We start from the raw sequence: 25,570 nt of genomic DNA on the forward strand, positions 1-25,570 counted from the left end.
TAAACTTAAGTAAAAAAATTGGCTCACAGAATTATAAATCCTTTTATTCTATCATTATATATATATTAATAGCAATACATCATGTGACAATAGTGGTGACATCCCCTAAGTACAAAGTAATATCAACTTCAATTCACACAAACATTTTTCCATCAAATTCAAAAAGAGTTCAAACATTTAAAATGCTAAACATTGGCACTTAAAAATGTGTAAGCAGAGGGAAGTCTGGCTTTATTTCAATTCTTCTATTTTTTTCCTGATGGCTGCCTGTCTCATTTCTTTATCTCTGTCCTCTTTTTCTGCTTCCTTTTTCACTTTCTGCCATTTTTGGACCATTGATGTCATGTGTTTCTTTTTCATCATAATGCTTGAGCCAGTGGCCAGAGGTTTCTTAAAAATAGAGCAATGATCACATGCAAATAATATACCACAGAAATGGAACTCCATAATTGCCCTATACCTCCAGCTATGATAAAATGAGCCACCCACCTGTACAGTTTGGTTAAGTAGAAGTTTGGCAATTTAATTAAAAAAAAAAAAAAACCACATGAAAACTTGTCAGACCCTTTTGACATACTCTAAAGCATTTTAATTTTTCATATAGATTACACTTTATAAATAGAGTTGTGTAGAAAAAAATTGCACACCAAATGGAGAGGAAAATTAGTGCTGTCATTAAGGAAGCATTGATCAATTATAAAATAAAATGGGAGTCATCTCCCGTAAACTTTCTCAAATATTCTTATATAACACTACAGGGGATGGCTACTCGGGATATAGACAATATTTAAATACATTTTTAATTACACCTTTTAAAATAGTATAGAACAATATGTGTTTAATAGTGTACAATATTATTATTATTACTAGTAGTATTTATAAATTCACATTTTTCTTGAGAAATCGGTAATAGCGTAAATTACTACTTGCGGTCAACGGAAATAACTCAAAATTTGACAGAAGGCAGAAAAGTAGACCTTTTACTTATATGTGAAATTTTGTTCATCCATCTGAACTCAAGTAATATGCTTTTGAAAAATTGAAAGTAGAATAAGTTCCACTTCCGGTTACCGGAAATCGCTGAAAAGTTGATACAGAACTACAAATTTGATATTATACAAAAAAAATTTAATCTAATTCAGGCAAACTTTTAAGTCACAATGCATTATCGCGTCTAGACCTATGTGAAAGTGAAAGGTTTGGAAGAAACCAGTCTGGTAGAAATTGGAAATATGGTAAAGTAATACTGCAGTTTATCAGAAATCACTCAAAATTTGAGAGAATTAAACAGTACTCAAGTTATTGGTTTTTTAGAAACCAGAATCAGAGGTCACTAAAAAAATTTGAAGTAATTCAAGTGTAAGATTTTATAATTATATATTACATTTTGTCTACCTGCCACTGCACTCAAGGTATAGTGTTCACTTAGTTTTTCTGAAAATTGGACAGAAACATGCACATACAATGTAATTCTTGTATGTGAAATTTTGTCCACCGAACATAAACTGTACTCAAGTTAATGGCTTTTGAGAAACCAAAAGTAGAGTAAGTACCACCTCCAGTTACCGGAAATCATGATACAGAACTACAAGTTTGATATAAAATTTGGTCAACAATTGAAATGGTACTCAAGCTATTTTTCACAGACACACAGAAAAATGAGCAAAATTAAGTTTTTCCGACTCAGGTAGGTGTAAAACATCAAGATTTGTCAAAACATCAGTTTGGTTTTTTTTGCATGATTTCAATCCTTTCTCTATACTTCATATATGAGATAGTAAAAAGAATGTATAATCCAGCTGGGGCATATTATTCATACAACCACTACCTAATGAGTAGTGTTGCATAACTAGAATATACCAACGATTAACAAGTTGTAAACATTTGTTTAAAATAAACAGACAGAAAAGACTTTGTCAACAGCCTAAGATAGGAACAAAAAAAACCTGGACTCCTCAATGCAACGAACATACAATTCAGTAATGTGTCAAAGGTCTAAATCCTTTTTTTATTTGGTGAAACTACATTGTGACTGGGCATATGGAGCCAGAAGATGCAAATACATTGTGACTGGGCATATGGAGCCAGAAGATGCAAATACATTGTGACTGGGCATATGGAGCCAGAAGATGCAAATACATTGTGACTGGGCATATGGAGCCAGAAGATGCAAATACATTGTGACTGGGCATATGGAGCCAGAAGATGCAAATACGTTGTGACTGGGCATATGGAGCCAGAAGATGCAAATACATTGTGACTAGGCATATGGAGCCAGAAGTTGCAAATACACAAATTAAGGCTGTAAAGGTTAAAGAATGAGTCAAAAGAAAATATTTCTGACCTTGTCTTTCTTTTTCTTTTTGATTTGTTTTTCTGTCTCAGGGCCATGATCTAAGTCAGGGGCAGGAACTGTGGTCACTGGTGGCTGTTGTGGAGGCTGGTCTGGGGTGACAAGTTGAGAGCTTGTGGGGTGGTGCGATGATGGTGGTGGTGGTGGATACTGTACAGGCACTGAGTGCATGTCTTCCTGCTGGGGAATGACACAAGGTTCACTCTACTCAGTCTTGGTTGGCAAAGATAAATTTTAAACCCAATTCTAGAGTTGCTGATAATGTAGACAAAACACTCAAGTTTAGAAAATATTTTAAAAATAAAATCCCTACAATTAACAGTGAAGGCGTGTACAAAGTAAACAAACTAGAACAAGCAAACCTACCAAAGCCGTAGAGGCAAAGAGAGGAGGGACAAGTATTTGTGGAGGCTTGGATATAACAGCTGGGCAGGCTAGGCTTGGTCCTGTCTGATAGCCTCTGTCCTCCTGTGTCTTGTTGCTGGCTCTTCTTTCTGATGGACTGGGTGGCTTCTCCAGACTGTTGGTGTGTGGGGCAGGCAGGTCACTGCTGGTGTGTGGGGTAGACAGGTCACTTCTGGTGTGTGGGGCAGACAGGTCACTTCTGGTTTGTGGGGCGGACAGGTCACTTCTGGTTTGTGGGGCAGACAGGTCACTTCTGGTGTGTGGGACAGGCAGGTCACTGTTGGTGTGTGGGGCGGACAGGTCACTGTTGGTGACTCCTGGCAGACTGTCATGTTTGGGTGACACATGAGCAGCACTGTCCTAAACAAACAAGTCCTTCATTAGAATTTTACAGAAATCATTGATTGGTGTGGGTAAGGTACAGTGTCAGTCTCCTCTACTACAGTGTCAGTCTACTACCTCCACACTAGGGGACCTTACCTGAGGTACAGTGTCAGTCTCCTCTACTACCTCCACACTAGGGGACCTTACCTGAGGTACAGTGTCAGTCTACTACCTCCACACTAGGGGACCTTACCTGAGGTACAGTGTCAGTCTCCTCTACTATCACCACACTAGGGGACCTTACCTAAGGTACAGTGTCAGTCTCCTCTACTATCACCACACTAGGGGACCTTACCTGAGGTACAGTGTCAGCCTCCTCTACTACCTCCACACTAGGGGACCTTACCTGAGGTACAGTGTCAGTCTACTACCTCCACACTAGGGGACCTTACCTGAGGTACAGTGTCAGCCTCCTCTACTATCACCACACTAGGGGACCTTACCTGAGGTACAGTGTCAGCCTCCTCTACTACCTCCACACTAGGGGACCTTACCTGAGGTACAGTGTCAGTCTACTACCTCCACACTAGGGGACCTTACCTGAGGTACAGTGTCAGCCTCATCTACTATCACCACACTAGGGGACCTTACCTGAGGTACAGTGTCAGTCTCCTCTACTACCTCCACACTAGGGGACCTTACCTAAGGTACAGTGTCAGTCTCCTCTACTACCTCTACACTATGGGACCTTACCTAAGGTACAGTGTCAGTCTCCTCTACTACCTCCACACTAGGGGACCTTACCTAAGGTACAGTGTCAGTCTCCTCTACTACCTCCACACTAGGGGACCTTACCTAAGGTACAGTGTCAGCCTCCTCTACTACCTCCACACTAGGGGACCTTACCTGAGGTACACTGTCAGTCTACTCTCTCCACACTAGGGGACCTTACCTAAGGTACAGTGTCAGTCTACTCTCTCCACACTAGGGGACCTTACCTAAGGTACACTGTCAGTCTACTATCTCCACACTAGGGGACCTTACCTAAGGTACAGTGTCAGTCTACTCTCTCCACACTAGGGGACCTTACCTAAGGTACAGTGTCAGTCTACTCTCTCCACACTAGGGGACCTTACCTAAGGTACAGTGTCAGTCTACTCTCTCCACACTAGGGGACCTTACCTAAGGTACAGTGTCAGTCTACTCTCTCCACACTAGGGGACCTTACCTAAGGTACAGTGTCAGCCTCCTCTACTACCTCCACACTAGGGGACCTTACCTGAGGTACAGTGTCAGTCTCCTCTACTATCTCCACACTAGGGGACCTTACCTGAGGTACACTGTCAGTCTACTCTCTCCACAATAGGGGACCTTACCTGAGGTACAGTGTCAGCCTCCTCTACAATCTCCACACTAGGGGACCTCTCCGCCCTATGTTTTTTTTTCTTCTTATTTTTGTGATGATGGCGATGTTGTTGGCTGCCCTCACTGCTCTGGCTGCTGCTACTGTGCTCCCTCCTACGTCGCCTCTTCCTTCTGTACCTGTGGGAGGAGCTTCTTTTCTCAGATTTACCTGAAACATTTTAACAGAAAGAAAATTAAATCACAGTGTGGACATGAGGTGTGATGGTGTGGACATGAGGTGTGACTTGAGGTGTGACATGAGGTGTGACAGTGTGGACATGAGGTGTGACAGTGTGGACATGAGGTGTGACAGTGTGGACATGAGGAGTGACAGTGTGGACATGAGGTGTGACGGTGTGGACATGAGGTGTGACAGTGTGGACATGAGGTGTGACAGTGTGGACATGAGGTGTGACAGTGTGGACATGAGGTGTGACAGTGTGGACATGAGGTGTGACAGTGTGGACATGAGGTGTGACTGTGACATGAGGTGTGACTGTGACATGAGGTGTGACAGTGTGGACCTGAGGTGTGACAGTGTGGACCTGAGGTGTGACAGTGTGGACATGAGGTGTGACAGTGTGGACATGAGGTGTGACGGTGTGGACATGAGGTGTGACGGTGTGGACATGAGGTGTGGACCTGAGGTGTGACAGTGTGGACATGAGGTGTGACAGTGTGGACATGAGGTGTGACAGTGTGGACATGAGGTGTGACAGTGTGGACATGAGGTGTGACAGTGTGGACATGAGGTGTAACAGTGTGGACATGAGGTGTGGACCTGAGGTGTGACAGTGTGGACATGAGGTGTGACAGTGTGGACATGAGGTGTGACAGTGTGGACATGAGGTGTGACGGTGTGGACATGAGGTGTGACAGTGTGGACATGAGGTGTGGACATGAGGTGTGACAGTGTGGACATGAGGTGTGACTGTGAGATGAGGTGTGACAGTGTGGACATGAGGTGTAACTGTGAGATGAGGTGTGACAGTGTGGACATGAGGTGTGACTGTGAGATGAGGTGTGACAGTGTGGACATGAGGTGTGACAGTGTGGACATGAGGTGTGACAGTGTGGACATGAGGTGTGACAGTGTGGACATGAGGTGTGACAGTGTGGACATGAGGTGTGACAGTGTGGACATGAGGTGTGACAGTGTGGACATGAGGTGTGACAGTGTGGACATGAGGTGTGACAGTGTGGACATGAGGTGTGACAGTGTGGACATGAGGTGTGACTGTGACATGAGGTGTGACTGTGACATGAGGTGTGACAGTGTGGACCTGAGGTGTGGACATGAGGTGTGATGGTGTGGACATGAGGTGTGACAGTGTGGACATGAGGTGTGGACATGAGGTGTGGACATGAGGTGTGATGGTGTGGACATGAGGTGTGACAGTGTGGACATGAGGTGTGGACATGAGGTGTGGACATGAGGTGTGGACATGAGGTGTGATGGTGTGGACATGAGGTGTGACTGTGACATGAGGTGTGACAGTGTGGACCTGAGGTGTGACAGTGTGGACATGAGGTGTGACGGTGTGGACATGAGGTGTGACAGTGTGGACATGAGGTGTGACAGTGTGGACATGAGGTGTGACTGTGACATGAGGTGTGACAGTGTGGACATGAGGTGTGGACATGAGGTGTGACGATGTGGACATGAGGTGTGACAGTGTGGACATGAGGTGTGACGATGTGGACATAAGGTGTGACGGTGTGGACATGAGGTGTGACAGTGTGGATATGAGGTGTGACAGTGTGGACATAAGGTGTGACAGTGTGGACATGAGGTGTGACAGTGTGGACATGAGGTGTGACGGTGTGGACATGAGGTGTGACAGTGTGGATATGAGGTGTGACAGTGTGGACATAAGGTGTGACAGTGTGGACATGAGGTGTGACGGTGGGGACATGAGGTGTGACAGTGTGGACATGAGGTGTGACTGTGTGGACATGAGGTGTGACTGTGGACATGAGGTGTGACAGTGTGGACATGAGGTGTGACTGTGGACATGAGGTGTGACAGTGTGGACATGAGGTGTGACAGTGTGGACATGAGCTGAGTGTGAACGCACCTCTTTCTTTATCCTCTCTTTTTCTGTGACGACTGCTGCGGCTGTTGCGCTGTCTACGTTGGTCATCTGATGCCACATGACTCTCCCTCTTTTTCACACAAACAATCTGCACATCATCATCAGGGAGCTTTGGCTCAGCTTTTACGCCGTCCACTTCTGGATAGTCCCACTGAATACGATTGGTCTCTTGGTTGCGATAATAGTAGCGATTGTTAGCCCTAACCAGCAAAAGAGGAAAATAAAAACAAGGAATTATTTACTGTTCACACTGTTATAAAAGAAACAAAAGTACAGTCATGTCTAGTACACCTACTGTTAGAAACCAACAAACAATTAGCCACAGGCTATTTTTAGGCTAGATGTTGAATAGAACATTTATAAGGCTAGATGTTGAATGGAACATTTGTAAGGCTGGATGTTGAATGGAACATTTGTAACGCTGGATGTTGAATTAAACATATGTAAGGCTAGATCAGGGGTCTCCAAACTTTTCAGGGCCGCATTAACTATCAAATTTCAGTTCGGGGGCCAGTTTCTTCCAGGCATGTCATTGGTTTTTCTGGGCAAAGTTTCTCAACCACCGCCAACAAATGTTTTGTCCGTGGACAAAATATCTCTGCGGGCAGTAGTTTTGAGACCCCTGGGCTAGATGTTGAACATTTGTAAATCTGGATGTTGAATAGAACAATTGTAGAGCTGTATGTTGAATGGAACATTTGTAAGGCTGGATATTGAATGGGACATTTGTAAGGCTGGATGTTGAACATTTGTAAAGCTAGATGTTGAATAAGACATTTATTTACTTTTATGAATGCTATAATTATCAGTGAAAACCATTATTTTTTTATGGCACATGCATTAAGATCATAGAGTGAAAGAAATGTCCCCCAAATGATTGCAATGAAAGCAATGTCCCCCAAATGATTGCAATGAAAGAAATGTCCCCCAATTGATTGCAATGAAAGAAATGTCCCCCAAATGATTGCAATGAAAGAAATGTCCCCCAAATGATTGCAATGAAAGAAATGTCCACCAAATGATTCCAATGAAAGAAATGTCCCCCAAATGATTCCAATGAAAGAAATGTCCCCCAAATGATTGCATATTTTGATGAGACCCAAGTGGTATCACAACAAAAGACAGGCTTGCTGTATCAGTCTACTAAGTCTGTGAGTAGTCACTTGACAAAAGTATCTATCAATAGCAGGACGACTAGTTAGTATCATAAATAGAGGTTCTGTCCAAAAAAACTCAAAACAAAAAAATGTGACAACTACAATGACGAGTGAGTGAATGAAATCAAGTGCTCAAACATGGCATCCACTGGTCAGCTCATCCTTGAGATTGACATCACCTGAAAAACAGCAGATCTGACAGCTTTGTAAGTTCATCTCTTTGAACATTGCTGCATTCAACATATCATTTATCTGTATACACCTTAGGCTTTATCTGTATACAACATATATTTCTGTATACAACTTATATATCTGCATACAACATATCATTTATCTGTATACACCTTAGGCTTTATCTGTATACAACATATATTTCTGTATACAACTTATATATCTGCATACAACATATCATTTATCTGTATACACCTTAGGCTTTATCTGTATACAACATATATTTCTGTATACAACTTATATATCTGCATTCAACATATCATTTATCTGTATACACCTTAGGCTTTATCTGTATACAACATATATTTCTGTATACAACTTATATATCTGCATTCAACATATCGTTTATCTGTATACACCTTAGGCTTTATCTGTATACAACATATCATATTCCTGTATACAACTTTTATATCTGTATACAACATATCATTTATACATCATAGGCTTTATCTGTATACAACATATCATGTATACAACATATCATGTATACAACATATCATTTATACACCATAGGCTTTATCTGTATACAACACATCATTTATCTGTATACCTGTATCATGTATCTAAACACAACTTTGGGTTCATGTCATTTCATGTATCCTTATTACCTCAACTAAACACTGATCATATCATTATTCACCATTATTTTATTTGTAGTAATTAACTTAAATTTTTAAAAATTGCATTACTGTATTTTTCACCCAATAATAGAAATTCCTTTTAAGAGCTAAGAAATTCAGACATTTCTGATCCCCCTTTGAGGCCTAATTATCAACAAAAGTTTGTAAACTACATCACCGTAACACTTTATTAAAAAAAATTTATGATTAAATCTGTTCAGGTATTTATTTTAAGTTGGAAATCTGTCAAGTGGTCCAAACTATGAAACCCATTTTAACAAAGATATCCATCAATTTGTACAAACTAAAGTAGATTATTAACAACAATCCTACCATTAATCAACAACTACAATCCTGTATGGTTTCAACTGTGGCCTACCATTAATCAACAACTACAATCCTGTATGGTTTCAACTGTGGCCTACCATTAATCAACAACTACAATCCTGTATGGTTTCAACCGTGGCCTACCATTAACCAACAACTACAATCCTGTATGGCTATGTGGCCTACCATTAACCAACAACTACAATCCTGTATGGCTATGTGGCCTACCATTAACCAACAACTACAATCCTGTATGGCTATGTGGCCTACCATTAACCAACAACTACAATCCTGTATGGCTATGTGGCCTACCATTAACCAACAACTACAATCCTGTATGGTTTCAACCCTGGCCTACCATTAACCAACAACTACAATCTTGTATGGCTATGTGGCCTACCATTAACCAACAACTACAATCCTGTATGGCTATGTGGCCTACCATTAACCAACAACTACAATCCTGTATGGTTTCAACAGTGGCCTACCAATAAGCAAGTAAAAAAGAAGACTTACTTTAGTCAGACTGAGTTCACCTTCAATGTTGCCGTCCTGTAACATCTTGACAGACTTCTAGTCCAGGAGAAGTCATGGCTGCGCTGTGTTGGTCAGTTAGTCATGGCCCAATCATGTTTATTCAATGCTTATTATGGTCATGGATAAAGTTTCTACACATCCAACACTAAATCTTTCTTCATATAATAGAAGGCACGATGGACCAGCATAAGGTTTACCAATTTATTTTTTCTGCCACCATCAGCATATCCAACATTTAGAAAGGAAATCAAATCTGGGAGGGAGGGTAGGGCTTGGTCCATACGTGCCAGAAAAGTGCATCAAAGTCTAGGCTGGCGTACCTGTCCCACTGGCAGGCCCAACCCTCGGGCACGGCACTCAGCTCGTACTGCTCTATCAGGCCCTCTGCCACCTTGAGCTGCTGGTGGTAGTACTGGCTGGACAGCCCACCTGATGTCCAGTCTGTGTGTCTCGTCTGGCAATAAACATGAGATGCTTGTTTCAGATATTTCAAACAGCATTCAAACAAACAAACATAAATAGGTAGCAGCTAAATATTATTGGCACCCCATTCAACTGCTCCACCATTGTAGGTGCTCACATGAAGTGAATGGACTAGCTAGATGAAGTGAATGGACTAGCTAGATGAAGTGAATGGACTAGCTAGATGAAGCGAATGGACCATCAAGATGAAGTGAATGGGCCATCTAGATGAAGTGAATGGACTAGCTAGGTGAAGTGAATGGACTAGCTGGATAAAGTGAATGGACAAGCTAGATATATGGACTAGCTAGATGAAGTGAATGGACCAGTTAGATGAAGTGAATGGACCAGTTAGATGAAGTGAATGGACTAGCTAGATGAAGTGAATGGACCAGTTAGATGAAGTGAATGGACCAGTTAGATGAAGTGAATGGACCAGTTAGATGAAGTGAATGGACTAGCTAGATGAAGTGAATAGACCAGCTAGATGAAGTGAATGGACCAGTTAGATGAAGTGAATGGACCATCTAGATGAAGTGAATGGACCATCTAGATGAAGTGAATGGACCATCAAGATGAAGTGAATGGACTAGCTAGATGAAGTGAATAGACCAGCTAGATGAAGTGAATGGACCAGCTAGATGAAGTAAATGGACCAGCTAGATGAAGTGAATGGACTAGCTAGATAAAGTGAATGGACTAGCTAGATGAAGTGAATGGACCAGCTAGATGAAGTGAATGGACCAGCTAGATGAAGTGAATGGACCATCTAGATGAAGTGAATGGACCATCTAGATGAAGTGAATGGACTAGCTAGATGAATGGTCCAGCTAGATGAAGTGAATGGACCAGCAAGATGAAGTGAATGGACCAGCAAGATGAAGTGAATGGACCAGCTAGATGAAGTGAATGGACTAGCTAGATGAAGTGAATGGACTAGCTAGATGAAGTGAATGGACCAGCGAGATGAAGTGAATGGACTAGCTAGATGAATGGATCAGATAGATGAAGTGAATGGACTAGCTAAATAAATGGACTAGCTAGATGAAGTGAATGGACCAGTTAGATGAAGTGAATGGACCAGCTAGATGAAGTGAATAGACTAGCTAAATGAAGTGAATGGACTAGCTGGATAAAGTGAATGGACTAGCTAGATATATGGACTATCTAGATGAAGTGAATGGACCAGCTAGATGAAGTGAATGGACTAGCTTGATGAAGTGAATGGACTAGCTAAAGTGAATGGACTAGCTAGATGAAGTGAATGGACCAGTTAGATGAAGTGAATGGACTAGCTTGATGAAGTGAATGGACTAGCTAAAGTGAATGGACTAGCTAGATGAAGTGAATGGACTAGCTAGATGAAGTGAATGGACCAGTTAGATGAAGTGAATGGACCAGCTAGATGAAGTGAATAGACTAGCTAAATGAAGTGAATGGACTAGCTGGATAAAGTGAATGGACTAGCTAGATATATGGACTAGCTAGATGAAGCGAATGGACCAGCTAGATGAAGTGAATGGACCAGTTAGATGAAGTGAATGGACTAGCTAGATGAATGGACTAGCTAGATGAATGGACTATCTAGATGAAGTGAATGGACTAGCTAGATGAATGGACTAGCTAGATGAATGGACTAGCTAGATGAATGGACTAGCTAGATGAATGGACTAGCTAGATGAATGGACTAGCTAGATGAAGTGAATGGACTAGCAAGATGAAGTGAATGGACCATCTAGATGAAGTGAATGGACTAGCTAGATGAATGGACTAGCTAGATGAAGTGAATGGACCAGTTAGATGAAGTGAATGCACCAGCTAAATGAAGTGAATGGACTAGCTGGATAAAGTGAATGGACTAGCTAGATATATGGACTAGCTAGATGAAGCGAATGGACCAGCTAGATGAAGTGAATGGACCAGTTAGATGAAGTGAATGGACTATCTAGATGAAGTGAATGGACCAGCTAGATGAAGTGAATGGACCATCTAGATGAAGTGAATGGACTAGCTAGATATATGGACTAGCTAGATGAAGCGAATGGACCAGCTAGATGAAGTGAATGGACCAGTTAGATGAAGTGAATGGACTATCTAGATGAAGTGAATGGACCAGCTAGATGAAGTGAATGGACTAGCTAGATGAATGGACTAGCTAGATGAAGTGAATGGACCAGTTAGATGAAGTGAATGGACTATCTAGATGAAGTGAATGCCTACCTGTAGCTCTATGAAGAGGACTTGTAAGCGGGACAAGTTAACTGTGGAAATATCAAGGAACTCCAATTTGCCCAATGCCAGTTCAGCGATTTCCTTGATTTCCTCCTGAGGAGAATAAGTCAAACAGCTTTATTCACATACTATCATTCCCTTTTCATCAAGTCAAACAGCTTTATTCACACACTATCATTCCCTTTTCATCAAGTCAAACAGCTTTATTCACACACTATCATTCCCTTTTCATCAAGTCAAACAGCTTTATTCACACACTATCATTCCCTTTTCATCAAGTCATTCAGCTTTATTCACACACTATCATTCCCTTTTCATCAAGTCAAACAGCTTTATTCACACACTATCATTCCCTTTTCATTAAGGACTGAAAATTAGATTTCTAAAAACTCCTAAATTTCCTAAATTGGAAAAGTCTCATCCATGTGTTACCAATATGATACTTTAGAGTAGGAATATAATGATGTATAACTTTTTGAAAAAAAAAAAACCCAACTAAATACTACTTTAAAAAAACTAAAACTTATCTACCTTAATCTTATCTTCATCTTGTGCTTCAGGTGGTTTTTCCATTATTTCATCACACACATTGCTAGAACATTCTACAGGGGAACTTTCTTCTAGAGCTAGAACAAATAAAAACATCAATGATTTATTTTTACAATGTAAACTGGTGCCTTTAGAAACACAAACTGTAACTTTGACTATATGATCACATTAAAATGTAAACTGGAGCCTTTAGAAACACAAACTGTAGCTTTGACTATATGATCACATTAAAATGTAAACTGCAGCCTTAAGAAACACAAACTGTAACTTTGACTATATGATCACATTTAAATGTAAACTGGGGCCTTAAGAAACACAAACTGTAACTTTGACTATATGATCACATTAAAATGTAAACTGGTGCCTTTAGAAACACAAACTGTAGCTTTGACTATATGATCACATTAAAATGTAAACTGCAGCCTTAAGAAACACAAACTGTAACTTTGACTATATGATCACATTAAAATGTAAACTGGAGCCTTAAGAAACACAAACTGTAACTTTGACTATATGATCACATTAAAATGTAAACTGCAGCCTTAAGAAACACAAACTGTAACTTTGACTATATGATCACATCAAAATGTACACTGCAGCCTTAAGAAACACAAACTGTAACTTTGACTATATGATCACATTAAAATGTAAACTGGAGCCTTAAGAAACACAAACTGTAACTTTGACTATATGATCACATTAAAATGTAAACTGGAGCCTTAAGAAACACAAACTGTAACTTTGACTATATGATCACATTAAAATGTAAACTGGAGCCTTAAGAAACACAAACTGTAACTTTGACTATATGATCACATTAAAATGTAAACTGGAGCCTTAAGAAACACAAACTGTAACTTTGACTATATGATCACATTAAAATGTAAACTGGAGCCTTAAGAAACACAAACTGTAACTTTGACTATATGATCACATTAAAATGTAAACTGGAGCCTTAAGAAACACAAACTGTAACTTTGACTATATGATCACATTAAAATGTAAACTGGTGCCTTAAGAAACACAAACTGTAACTTTGACTATATGATCACATTTAAATGTAAACTGGAGCCTTAAGAAACACAAACTGTAACTTTGACTATATGATCACATTAAAATGTAAACTGGTGCCTTAAGAAACACAAACTGTAACTTTGACTATATGATCACATTAAAATGTAAACTAGAGCCTTAAGAAACACAAACTGTAACTTTGACTATATGATCACATTAAAATGTAAACTGGAGCCGAAACACAAACTGTAACTTTGACTATATGATCACATTAAAATGTAAACTGGAGCCTTAAGAAACACAAACTGTAACTTTGACTATATGATCACATTAAAATGTAAACTGGAGCCTTAAGAAACACAAACTGTAACTTTGACTATATGATCACATTAAAATGTAAACTGGAGCCTTAAGAAACACAAACTGTAACTTTGACTATATGATCACATTAAAATGTAAACTGGAGCCTTAAGAAACACAAACTGTAACTTTGACTATATGATCACATTAAAATGTAAACTGGAGCCTTAAGAAACACAAACTGTAACTTTGACTATATGATCACATTAAAATGTAAACTGGAGCCTTAAGAAACACAAACTGTAACTTTGACTATATGATCACATTAAAATGTAAACTGCAGCCTTAAGAAACACAAACTGTAACTTTGACTATATGATCACATTAAAATGTAAACTGGAGCCTTAAGAAACACAAACTGTAACTTTGACTATATGATCACATTAAAATGTAAACTGGTGCCTTAAGAAACACAAACTGTAACTTTGACTATATGATCACATTAAAATGTAAACTAGAGCCTTAAGAAACACAAACTGTAACTTTGACTATATGATCACATTAAAATGTAAACTGGAGCCGAAACACAAACTGTAACTTTGACTATATGATCACATTAAAATGTAAACTGGAGCCTTAAGAAACACAAACTGTAACTTTGACTATATGATCACATTAAAATGTAAACTGGAGCCTTAAGAAACACAAACTGTAACTTTGACTATATGATCACATTAAAATGTAAACTGGAGCCTTAAGAAACACAAACTGTAACTTTGACTATATGATCACATTAAAATGTAAACTGGAGCCTTAAGAAACACAAACTGTAACTTTGACTATATGATCACATTAAAATGTAAACTGGAGCCTTAAGAAACACAAACTGTAACTTTGACTATATGATCACATTAAAATGTAAACTGGAGCCTTAAGAAACACAAACTGTAACTTTGACTATATGATCACATTAAAATGTAAACTGGAGCCTTAAGAAACACAAACTGTAACTTTGACTATATGATCACATTAAAATGTAAACTGGAGCCTTAAGAAACACAAACTGTAACTTTGACTATATGATCACATTAAAATGTAAACTGGAGCCTTAAGAAACACAAACTGTAACTTTGACTATATGATCACATTAAAATGTAAACTGGAGCCTTAAGAAACACAAACTGTAACTTTGACTATATGATCACATTAAAATGTAAACTGGTGCCTTAAGAAACACAAACTGTAACTTTGACTATATGATCACATTTAAATGTAAACTGGAGCCTTAAGAAACACAAACTGTAACTTTGACTATATGATCACATTAAAATGTAAACTGGTGCCTTAAGAAACACAAACTGTAACTTTGACTATATGATCACATTAAAATGTAAACTAGAGCCTTAAGAAACACAAACTGTAACTTTGACTATATGATCACATTAAAATGTAAACTGGAGCCGAAACACAAACTGTAACTTTGACTATATGATCACATTAAAATGTAAACTGGAGCCTTAAGAAACACAAACTGTAACTTTGACTATATGATCACATTAAAATGTAAACTGGAGCCTTAAGAAACACAAACTGTAACTTTGACTATATGATCACATTAAAATGTAAACTGGAGCCTTAAGAAACACAAACTGTAACTTTGACTATATGATCACATTAAAATGTAAACTGGAGCCTTAAGAAACACAAACTGTAACTTTGACTATATGATCACATTAAAAAATCTCAAACCTTCCAGCTTGACTTGCTCCATACCACCAGCTGATGTCAACACTTTCTCCTCCAACTTCTCTCCGTCATCAATCAAACTCAGCTCCACCTGCATCAACAAAACATCAGACTTAAACACCATCAACAAAACATCAGACTTAAACACCATCAATAAAACATCAGACTCAAACATCATCAACAAAACATCAGCCACTTGATTTGACCAAAGAAACAGACAACATTGTAGCCCCTCATTCATAAATCCCTCTACACCAACTCTTACCTTTTTCTGCTCCAGTTTTTTTTCCAAAGCAACTTCTAATGCTCTGTCAATATCATCAAGGTCATCAAAGTCAATGTCAGCAACATCATCTTCAGCCTTGACCTTCTGATCACAGACACCAGTCTCTGTGTTTGCCTGTTTGGACAGCACACCTTGTGCGAACGTTTCATTCACTGTTTTGGAAACAATGTCGGAGATAGCCTGATCCAGCGTATCTGACACCCTGGATACCATGTCTTTATCCAGCGTCTTATCAAACAAATCCAGCTTGTCTTCTTGTCTTCTCTTTGAGTCTCTCTTTCTATCCTTTTTCTTTTTTTTGTGGGAATGTTTCCCTTCCTTGTGATCCTTGGCCTCTAAGGGTTCATCCTCCTCATCACTTCCATAGCCAACAATATTGATGACTTGAGCTGGTTTCCTCTTTGGAGAGTCAGACTTTTCCTGCTCAACCACAGCAGCCATCTTGCTTGCTGTTTTGTCTTCCTTGAACTGAGCTTGCCTGAGAGTTCCCTTCTCAAATGTTCTTTCTTTCCTCAAAGGTGTTGACACAATGGACGCATCAGCAAACATGTCAATCATAGTCGGCTCCACCGCCTTCTTCCTGTCAGAGGGGGGAGGCTCCACCGTCTTCTTCCTGTCAGAGGGGGGAGGCTCCACCGTCTTCTTCCTGTCAGAGGGGGGAGGCTCCACCGCCTTCTTCCTGTCAGAGGGGGGAGGCTCCACCGCCTTCTTCCTGTCAGAGGGGGGAGGCTCCACCGCCTTCTTCCTGTCAGAGGGGGGAGGTTCCACCACTTTCTTCCTGTCATAGGGGGGAGGCTCCACCACCTTCTTCCTGTCAGAGGGGGGAGGTTCCACCACCTTCTTCCTGTCAGAGGGGAGAGGCTCCACTGCCTTCTCTAGAACTACTTTTGGGACATCAGCAATAGAGGTGGGAGCGCTGGGGTCAAGGATGGTGTTCAGAATGTCATTAATTTCATCCACTCTCACGCTGATCACAGCACCTTCTGAGCTTGGTGACACAGGTGCTGGTGACACAGGTGCTGGTGACACATGTACAGGTGACACAGACGCTGGTGACAAAGGTGCTGGTGACAATGGCGCTGGTGACAAAGGTGTGGGTGACACTTGCACTGGGGAAACAACCGCTGGGGACACAGGCGCTGCACTGGTTAAAACTGGTTCAGTAGAAGGTAAAACTGGTTGAGTGGTTGGCAGAAGAGGTTGATTGCTCAATAAAACTGTGTGAGTACTGCTGACAACTGGTTGAGTGGTTGAAGTCTCAGGCCTGGTTGTGTGGTCTGCTGCCAGTGTTGGCTTTAGCAGAGCAAGACGTGAACTTTCTGGAGGGGGTGGAGGCACAGCTGCTGGGGGAGGTAACACTGCAGGGGCTGTCATCTCATCAGGGCAGGGTCCAGCCTCAGGTAAACTGTCCAGTGCTCCACTGACCTTGTCAGACCCAGACAAGTCCTCGTCCTCAGACAGGTAAGGAACAATGCTGGTCAGCCTAGACTGCTGTGGGCATGGCTGATCCTCCTCATCTGAGCTGCTGTGTTTTCTCTTGTGTTTTTTCTTGTGCAAACTTTTCCTATCTTTCTTCTGCTTGTCAGAGTTCACAGGGGCAGTGTGGGATGGTGGCACAGGCACTTTCCTCTCAGGTAGCCTTTCATTGGATGCTGTGGGGTCAGAGGTCACTGCTTGAAGTTGGTTGCAGCTTGTACCCTGCAACTGTCTGTTGAAACAAAAACTTCTATTGGCTGAGGGTTTCAAGTGACTGAGACATATAGTTTGATTTATATATATATATATATATATATATATATATATATATATATATATATATATATATATATATATATATATATATATATATGGCTGGTCTATGATCTCACAAAGCAGCATAGGGTGTCGTTGAGAAGAATTTTTTCTATCTATAGCTTATTTCAGGAGAATTTCACTAGCAGTCACTTTTTAGCCTTCTTTGAGGGCTTAGCTTCTGAATGACAGTTTTCTCATACACCCCAGCCGTTAATAGAGGAGCATGGAAAACATTTTCCTGTTTTTTACATAAAATACAATGATTATATGGTAAAATCTAGGTCTCATTTTAATGCCTTTTAAAGGTTTTCCCAAACAGCATAATGTTGTTTTCTTTATCCTCACAAAATTTCGGTGGGGTGGGGGGTGTTGAGCAAAATGTTTTTTGATATATAGCTCATAAAAGGCGCTGGTCAGTCACTCTGTAGCACTCTGCAAGGGCCTAGCCAAATAAATTTCCTCAAACATTTTACCAGATGTGATCACCTGCCAAACTTGCAGCACCAGCAAGTGCCCAAACCAGCACCATATAAATATATATATGTATCTGTATGTATGTTGGTGTGTGACTGACCTGTCTTTCCCAGCCTGCAACTGTTGAGGTGTCAACTTGGCCAGCTTCTCTTCATACTCCTGGTGCAGCAGCAGAAACTGTGTGTACTCTGTGGGTATCTCCCACGTCACCTGGTTGGTCTCTGTGTTCCAGTAGTACAAGTACTGGCTGCTCTCATCCTGCACCATCTGCCAGCTCGTGGTCGGCTCTAGAACATACATGGACAACCTTATCAGGTCAACAACCTTATCAGGTCAACAACCTTATCAGGTCAACTTGGGCAACCTTATCAGGTCAACAACCTTATCAGGTCAACAACCTTATCAGGTCAACAACCTTATCAGGTCAACATGGGGAACCGTATCAGGTCAACTTGGGCAACCTTATCAGGTCAACAACCTAATCAGGCCACATGGACACCCAACATGGATACCTTTATCATGAAGACTTTACATCTAGAAAGCTTCCAGGAAACAGAACAGACCTCACTAGCATTGCCTCCCCACATGTGTGTATTGGAGTACAAAGTGAAGGTGTGACTAAGACTTTGAAGGGGACTATGTTCACATCACATTCATACATAATACCACTAGTTCTAGCACTCACCTTCAGGAAGTTCAAATGTCACGGGATCATTTGCTGCGACTTCATGACTGGAATTCTTGACAAAAGCCACCTCCCCTTTAACAAACATGGAATAATGGTTGACACTTTTCTCACTGGCTCCACATCTATCACTAGCTTGTGGGGGTTGGGGGGAGACTGCCCTGCTGGAAACATTCACTGGAATGGCTTCTATTTCCTGTTGACATAAAGATCAGACTATTGAGTGAAGCCTCTACTTGTACACAACACTAGAGTACCATGACACAACATGAGCACACCACTAGAGTACCATGACACAACATGAGCACACCACTAGAGTACCATGACACAACATGAGCACACCACTAGAGTACCATGACACAACATGAGCACACCACTAGAGTACCATGACACAGCACACCACTAGAGTACCATGACACAACATGAGCACACCACTAGAGTACCATGACACAACATGAGCACACCACTAGAGTACCATGACACAGCACACCACTAGAGTACCATGACACAACATGAGCACACCACTTGAGTACCATGACACAACATGAGCACACCACTAGAGTACCATGACACAACATGAGCACACCACTAGAGTACCATGACACAACATGTGTAACAGCTGACCAAACGTCAGACAATAGCAGTTGGTCACTCAAACGAGTTGGAGTTGATCAAAGATAGCGGAGTTGTTCAGAGGAGTGTTAGGAGTTGATCAAAGATAGCTGAGTTGTTTAGATGAGTATTAGGAGTTGATCAAAGATAGCTGAGTTGTTTAGATGAGTGTTAGGAGTTGATCAAAGATAGCGGAGTTGTTCAGAGGAGTGTTAGGAGTTGATCAAAGATAGCTGAGTTGTTTAGATGAGTATTAGGAGTTGATCAAAGATAGCTGAGTTGTTTAGATGAGTGTTAGGAGTTGATCAAAGATAGCGGAGTTGTTTAGATGAGTGTTAGGAGTTGATCAAAGATAGCTGAGTTGTTTAGATGAGTGTTAGGAGTTGATCAAAGATAGCGTAGTTGTTTAGATGAGTGATATAAAGCAGCTGAACATAGATATTGTTAGGACTAGGAGCTGGATGAGATGGTAAAGTGGAGGATATTGTTAGGACTAGGAGCTGGATGAGATGGTAAAGTGGAGGATATTGTTAGGACTAGGAGCTGGATAAGATGGTAAAGTGGAGGATATTGTTAGGACTAGGAGCTGGATAAGATGGTAAAGTGGAGGATATTGTTAGGACTAGGAGCTGACCACTTTATTTAAAATAGTGGATAAAATTGAGAGGTAGTGTCCATGCGTAATTTTAATTAGTAGTAGCAAATTCACACGGTCATAGAAAGTTCACACGCCAAACAATTTGCCATTAATGACGTTAAGTTGCTATTAATTTTCTTTATGAATGCAGTAAGCGCTGGCAGTAGCAAATTTTGTTGGGTTGTTTCTGGTTACATGCAAAGTTGATAGGTAGAGATGTAGAACAACTACTAGACTACTATGAGAGTAAGTTCAACAAAAGTTGATAGATACAGATGTAGAACAACCACTAGACTACTATGAGAGTAAGTTCAACAAAAGTTGATAGGTACAGATGTAGAACAACCACTAGACTACTATGAGATCACAGTAAGTTGAACAAAAATCTCAGGTCACAGTGACTGAATGTCCATGTGATGTGGGGTAGCTAGTAATGGCCAGAGACAGATTTATAAATGTTAGTTCAGTCCCACAAAATGATAGCTTGCTAAAAATGACAGTCAATTGGGTAAGTAAGGACTGCCTAATACTTCATTCCAACTTTAAATTTAATACCAATCTGATTCTGTTTACCAAGTGGATGTTAAACCATCTATGCATACGCAACTGGCAGAAAGGGCCATAAGTCGTAAAAATGCCCTGAATTAATAATAAAAACGACTTCTAGAATAACAAATTTTCAAGTTTAAAAGAGTCTAGATTTTTTTTTTACTGCAAACCCAGAAATTTAAAACTCAAATCTTGCAATTACGGAAAGTAAAAAAATCCCGGAATATAAGAACCCTGCGTTTTTTTTCAAAACTTACCGAAAGAAAATTTTTTAATTCATTATCCATATCAGCAGCTTGAGACGAGTTTTCTTTCTTTTTTTGGTCTGTGCTTTCTTGAGTTATACTTTCATCTACATTTGACTCTGAAAATACAAGTTATTACACAAAAATAGACTTACTTATGACTGGCTGGATGTGATTTCATTAGCAGCAGCAAGCACTGATTATACAATGATGTTGTAACTTGCTCAAGTCATTGATTGTACTGGACAAGTTTTGCTGGCATGAGGACAACAACATAGACCTTACCCCGCTTGCCATCCAAGGCGTCAGCTTGTTCCTCTGTATCACTGAGCTCATTTGAGTCACTATCTGAATAATTTCCTACAAGTGTCAAAGCTGAGCCTCTACCTAACAGACAAAATAAAATTTCAATTTTTACTGTAATCCACCCATTCTTCATTATTAATCTGACACTTTCTCTTTGAAAAAACAAACTGAATCCACATCTTCATTTACCCATCCCACACAACTTTTTGTACAGGACTTAGGCACCAATTGATGCAAAATTTTCTTATTCAATAAAACAATCTAGAGTAAAAAAAAAAGACAACCATTTTTTATCCCCTAATAAATTGAGTCATTCTAAAATGATAAATGTTTCTCATTGAGCTCATTCTATTTTACTAGACTCTACATTTTACTAGATTCTACATTTTACTAGACTCTACATTTTACTAGACTCTACATTTTACTAGACTCTACATTTTACTAGACTCTACATTTTACTAGACTCTACATTTTACTAGACTCTACATTTTACTAGACTCTACATTTTACTAGACTCTACATTTTACTAGACTCTACATTTTACTAGATTCTACAAATACTAATTTTGTAAATGAAAAAAAAAATTTCATCTTTATATTTCTTAAAAACTGCATTAATTATAAAGAGTCAATGTGAAGAAAAGTGTCACCATTGAAAAATAAAGGTTGAGGCTATTAGTAGTTCGCTACAAATTGAATTCCTCTATTTATGAATTACGAACTGTTAAGTAGAACTAATGTTTCTAGATTTTACCTTATAACTAACCCTGAGTCCTAACCCCTAACCTTAACACTAATCCTAATGCCTTACCTCTAACCTTAATGCCTGACCCTAACCCTTAATACCTAACCCTAACCCCAAACCTAATCCCTAATGCTAAAACCCTAACCCTAAAGTATGTGTTTTTTTACAAGCTACCTGATACACAACCATTTGAAATGTTGTCAAATTGCTGAAAAGTAGAGTGTCTTACACAAGATAAAAAAAAAATATGCACGCATGAGCATGACAATAAATTTAAAAATAAATTTCATTAGTCGGCTAAAAATAGCAAACTACCAATAGCCTTCTTATAGTTAACTACAAATAGACACTAAAAAAAAAACTATATCATCTTTAACAAACCCCACACTTGACCATTAATCCATAAGTCACACAATGGATCACAATTTATAAATACAATGAAGAATTTTTTTAAAAGAAAACTTTTGCCAACAATTTCTTGTAAATCTTTTCAAGTTCATATAACAGGATATCTTAAGAAAGCATCAAATTCAAGAAATATAGCATACTGCAAATATAAAAATTATTTTTAATGTTACTTTTTGAATCTTTGGAATGAAATTCTTTACTGTAGCCATAACGATCTGAAAAAAAGAAGAATTGTATACATTCAAGTCTTATTAATCAGTGCAGGTTAGATAGTCAGTTAAAAAACAAACAGGCCTATTGCTCCTAGCTAAGTAAAAAGACAACCCTAGGTAGCAAGACTCACGTAGTTTACTGCTGGAGTTGCCCAGCTGCAGCACTGGTTTACGTTTTCCACCTCTCCGTGACATTGTTTAAACTTTCATCTGATCTTGATGTATTGTTAACTAGGCTTGAAGTGTCTTAAATTTTCATCTAATTCTGATGGGTGTTAAATCAGAGGTTATGAAACAGTATTGTTCAATTTACTTATACAAACACAGCAGTGATTTTTGTAGCCATTGGTTGAAATCTGAAGAAAAAAAGTTTTTTCTGTAGTAAGTATGCTCATTCACATTGTACTCAGAATCAAATCAAATAATCTAAAAGCTAAACACTTCAGATTAAGTCATCACAGATCATGATCTGTTAGTCTCCAGTCTTTAATTCAATGTAGATCTATAAGCTAAACATTGTATTCTTAATGAGAAGAGTTCATATGAACTCTACAAATTCTAATTTAAACAATAGATTCCTCTTTAGTCCTAGCAATACACTGGGCAAATGAGAAGAGTTCATATGTAATATGAACTATTATGAACTCTACAAATTCTATGAAGTTAGTATGAAGGCCTAGTTTAATAGCCTAGTTATCAGACTAGTTAATATTATTTTGTATTTTTCAAAACATAAATCATCCTCAAAAATGTGAAATAATTATTAATTAGGCACTATTTAAAAAAACACTAATCATCATATAAAAATAAAAATTACATATTCTTGTAGAGCTCAACAATATGAAAACAAAACAAAAAAGATTTTCTGTCTAGCTCAAATAGTTTTTTTTTGGCGAATTTTTTTGTGAGGGGTGGAATCCCCTTGCTTTTGCATTGGCCAATTGTGACAAGTCATGGTATACCTGAATAAATTGAGCATAGTTATTTTACTTACAGTTGTATTTTGTTCATATTTGCAGAGTTTAACTAGAATGATATATAGAACTTGTAAATGCTGTTGAAATTAATAAAAATAATACAGAACTTATATTTTTGTGTTGGCTTCCTCCCATAACCCCAAAAAACTGTGTGCTGCGCAAATATGAAAATGTTTCTAAAGCCATATTTTATATAAATACAGCAAATGAAAGAACTACAAAGTTAGAAATCTAAAGTAAATGACTTGAACACTGTTATGTGCATATAATTGCCTCATTATTTTGGGCAGGTGAAGTAGAGTCCATCTTTAAGCCATTTTGTTATAAAACTGCTGCGCAAATATGAAAATGTTTCTAAAGCAATATTTTATATAAATACAGTGAATGAAAGAACTCCATAGTCAGAAATCTAAAGTAAATGACATGAACACTGTAATGTGTCTATAACTGCCTTGTTATTTTGGGCAGGTGAAGTAGAGTCCATATAAAAGCCATTTTGTAATAAGTGAAATGAAGTTATCAGATCAATGTTTTTATGTGTGAATTGTGAATGGATTCTGATTTTCAGCATATAACTATATCTAAGGGTAAGTAGAACTTGAATACTTAAAATTACAGTTAGCACAATGTTAGTGTATAGCAACAGACAGGTAACCTAGATCTAGGTCTGACTCTTGTCAGTCTAGAGTAGAGTCTAGTCTGACAAAATTGGATTTTTAGGAAAAACATATTCTAGAAAACTAGAACTAGAGCTGAAAAAATTAAAGATGGGTATGTAAATATATTTTGAAATAAAAAATTAGATTTGTTTGCACATGCCATAAGATTGCTGTTATTAGTTGATCAAACTTAAAGGCAGGAAGATCGGGATGAAAAAATATAACAATGGTGGCAGCGTGACCTACATACAGTGACTACGTTCGGAGGGGTATAACTAATGTCAGAGTCAAAATATCCAAAAACAAATTTCATTTCCAATTACTTAAGATATGTCTGATCAGTAATCTACTCTCATCTAGAGGAATCTTTTAAAAAATCGAGATTCCAACGTATTTGAAACTAACCTTGATACAGGGGGAAGACCAAAGCAGAGACAGCATGCAATCAGGTCGCAAAGCCATTAAAACTAAGGGACAACCACTCTACTTTTTAATTAACCTTAGGAAATGACCTTTTAAACTTAATTAATTAACATAAATTAAAAACTTATTAGTATGCAAAACCAAATCTCGTGGGTCCGGTATCAGAAAGTAATGGGCGATTTCGGGTCATGTTTTTACCGCGAACTCGGCGGATGCCGACAACCCTATATTATTACTATTATTATTATTAAAATTTAATAATTTAAGGAGTCACCTGTTTTTCACATTACTAGTCGCGGGCGATTTTACGTACCTAAAACGATAGATTACCCTAGAGAATCTAGCCTCTAGGCCTAGTGCCCTGTGATTTTTACCTGTCTTGTTTTAGTTTTTCTAGATCTAGATTCTAGACTAGAGATCTAGATCTAGATCTAGATTCTCTAGATTCTACTCATTCTAGATCTAGTAATCTAGTGACCTGCCTTAGACCTTAGTATAGAACTCTAGAAATCTAGTAGTCTTTGAACTTATTAAACACGCCTAAGCAAAACATGAATAGTTTTTTAGATTTTTTATTCTATATTATTAATCTTAAAGTCTTAAAGTACTAGTTTATAGAGATTCAAGACTAAATTCACCAAAATCTTTAATCATACTTTAATGAATGAACTACGAAAAGTCATTGTCAATTTAAATGCTATTTTGACCATTAATTCTACACACAGCCCCCTATTTACACATTTTATTTTTACAAAGAGTCAACCTCCAAGTCGTGCTGTGGTCGGGTTGTATCCGTACAGGG

The 25,570-nt window shown here is 38.8% G+C and overlaps 2 protein-coding genes across 7 annotated transcripts in view; both read right to left on the reverse strand.

Annotated features, from left to right (window-relative positions):
• The window catches only part of LOC131937354 (m7GpppX diphosphatase), a 39,356-nt gene extending 15,661 nt beyond the window's left edge, over positions 1-23,695 (reverse strand). Inside the window, exon 1 of the mRNA XM_059294709.1 lies at positions 23,672-23,695. The gene's annotated coding sequence lies outside the window, so the exon portion shown is untranslated. The remainder of the gene's footprint in view (positions 1-23,671) is intronic.
• LOC131937352 (uncharacterized) lies at positions 26-25,570 on the reverse strand. 6 transcript variants are annotated; one of them, XM_059294701.1, is made up of 18 exons: positions 25,143-25,165; positions 22,841-23,065; positions 22,668-22,712; positions 21,325-21,426; positions 21,052-21,158; positions 18,997-19,192; positions 18,412-18,598; positions 16,023-17,751; positions 15,761-15,848; positions 12,680-12,774; positions 12,137-12,241; positions 9,775-9,908; positions 6,565-6,782; positions 4,505-4,655; positions 4,362-4,407; positions 2,720-3,118; positions 2,345-2,533; positions 26-390 (listed from the first exon to the last, which is right to left on the reverse strand). In XM_059294701.1, the coding sequence occupies exons 2-18, from the start codon at positions 22,902-22,904 to the stop codon at positions 232-234; spliced, it is 4,014 nt and encodes a 1,337-aa protein (XP_059150684.1). In that variant the 5' UTR covers positions 22,905-23,065; positions 25,143-25,165; the 3' UTR covers positions 26-231. The 6 variants fall into 6 exon arrangements, with proteins under 6 accessions (XP_059150684.1, XP_059150686.1, XP_059150683.1 ...); XM_059294703.1 differs by lacking the exon at positions 4,362-4,407 and having other exon boundaries at positions 4,459-4,655; positions 16,023-16,781; positions 16,914-17,751; positions 25,143-25,164; XM_059294700.1 differs by lacking the exons at positions 4,362-4,407; positions 25,143-25,165 and adding an exon at positions 25,532-25,570 and having other exon boundaries at positions 4,459-4,655.

Source organism: Physella acuta, unplaced genomic scaffold (genome assembly GCF_028476545.2).
Source record: "Physella acuta isolate Inbredline_101_S28 unplaced genomic scaffold, ASM2847654v3 ptg000208l, whole genome shotgun sequence".
NCBI classification, from domain to species: Eukaryota; Metazoa; Mollusca; class Gastropoda; family Physidae; genus Physella; species Physella acuta.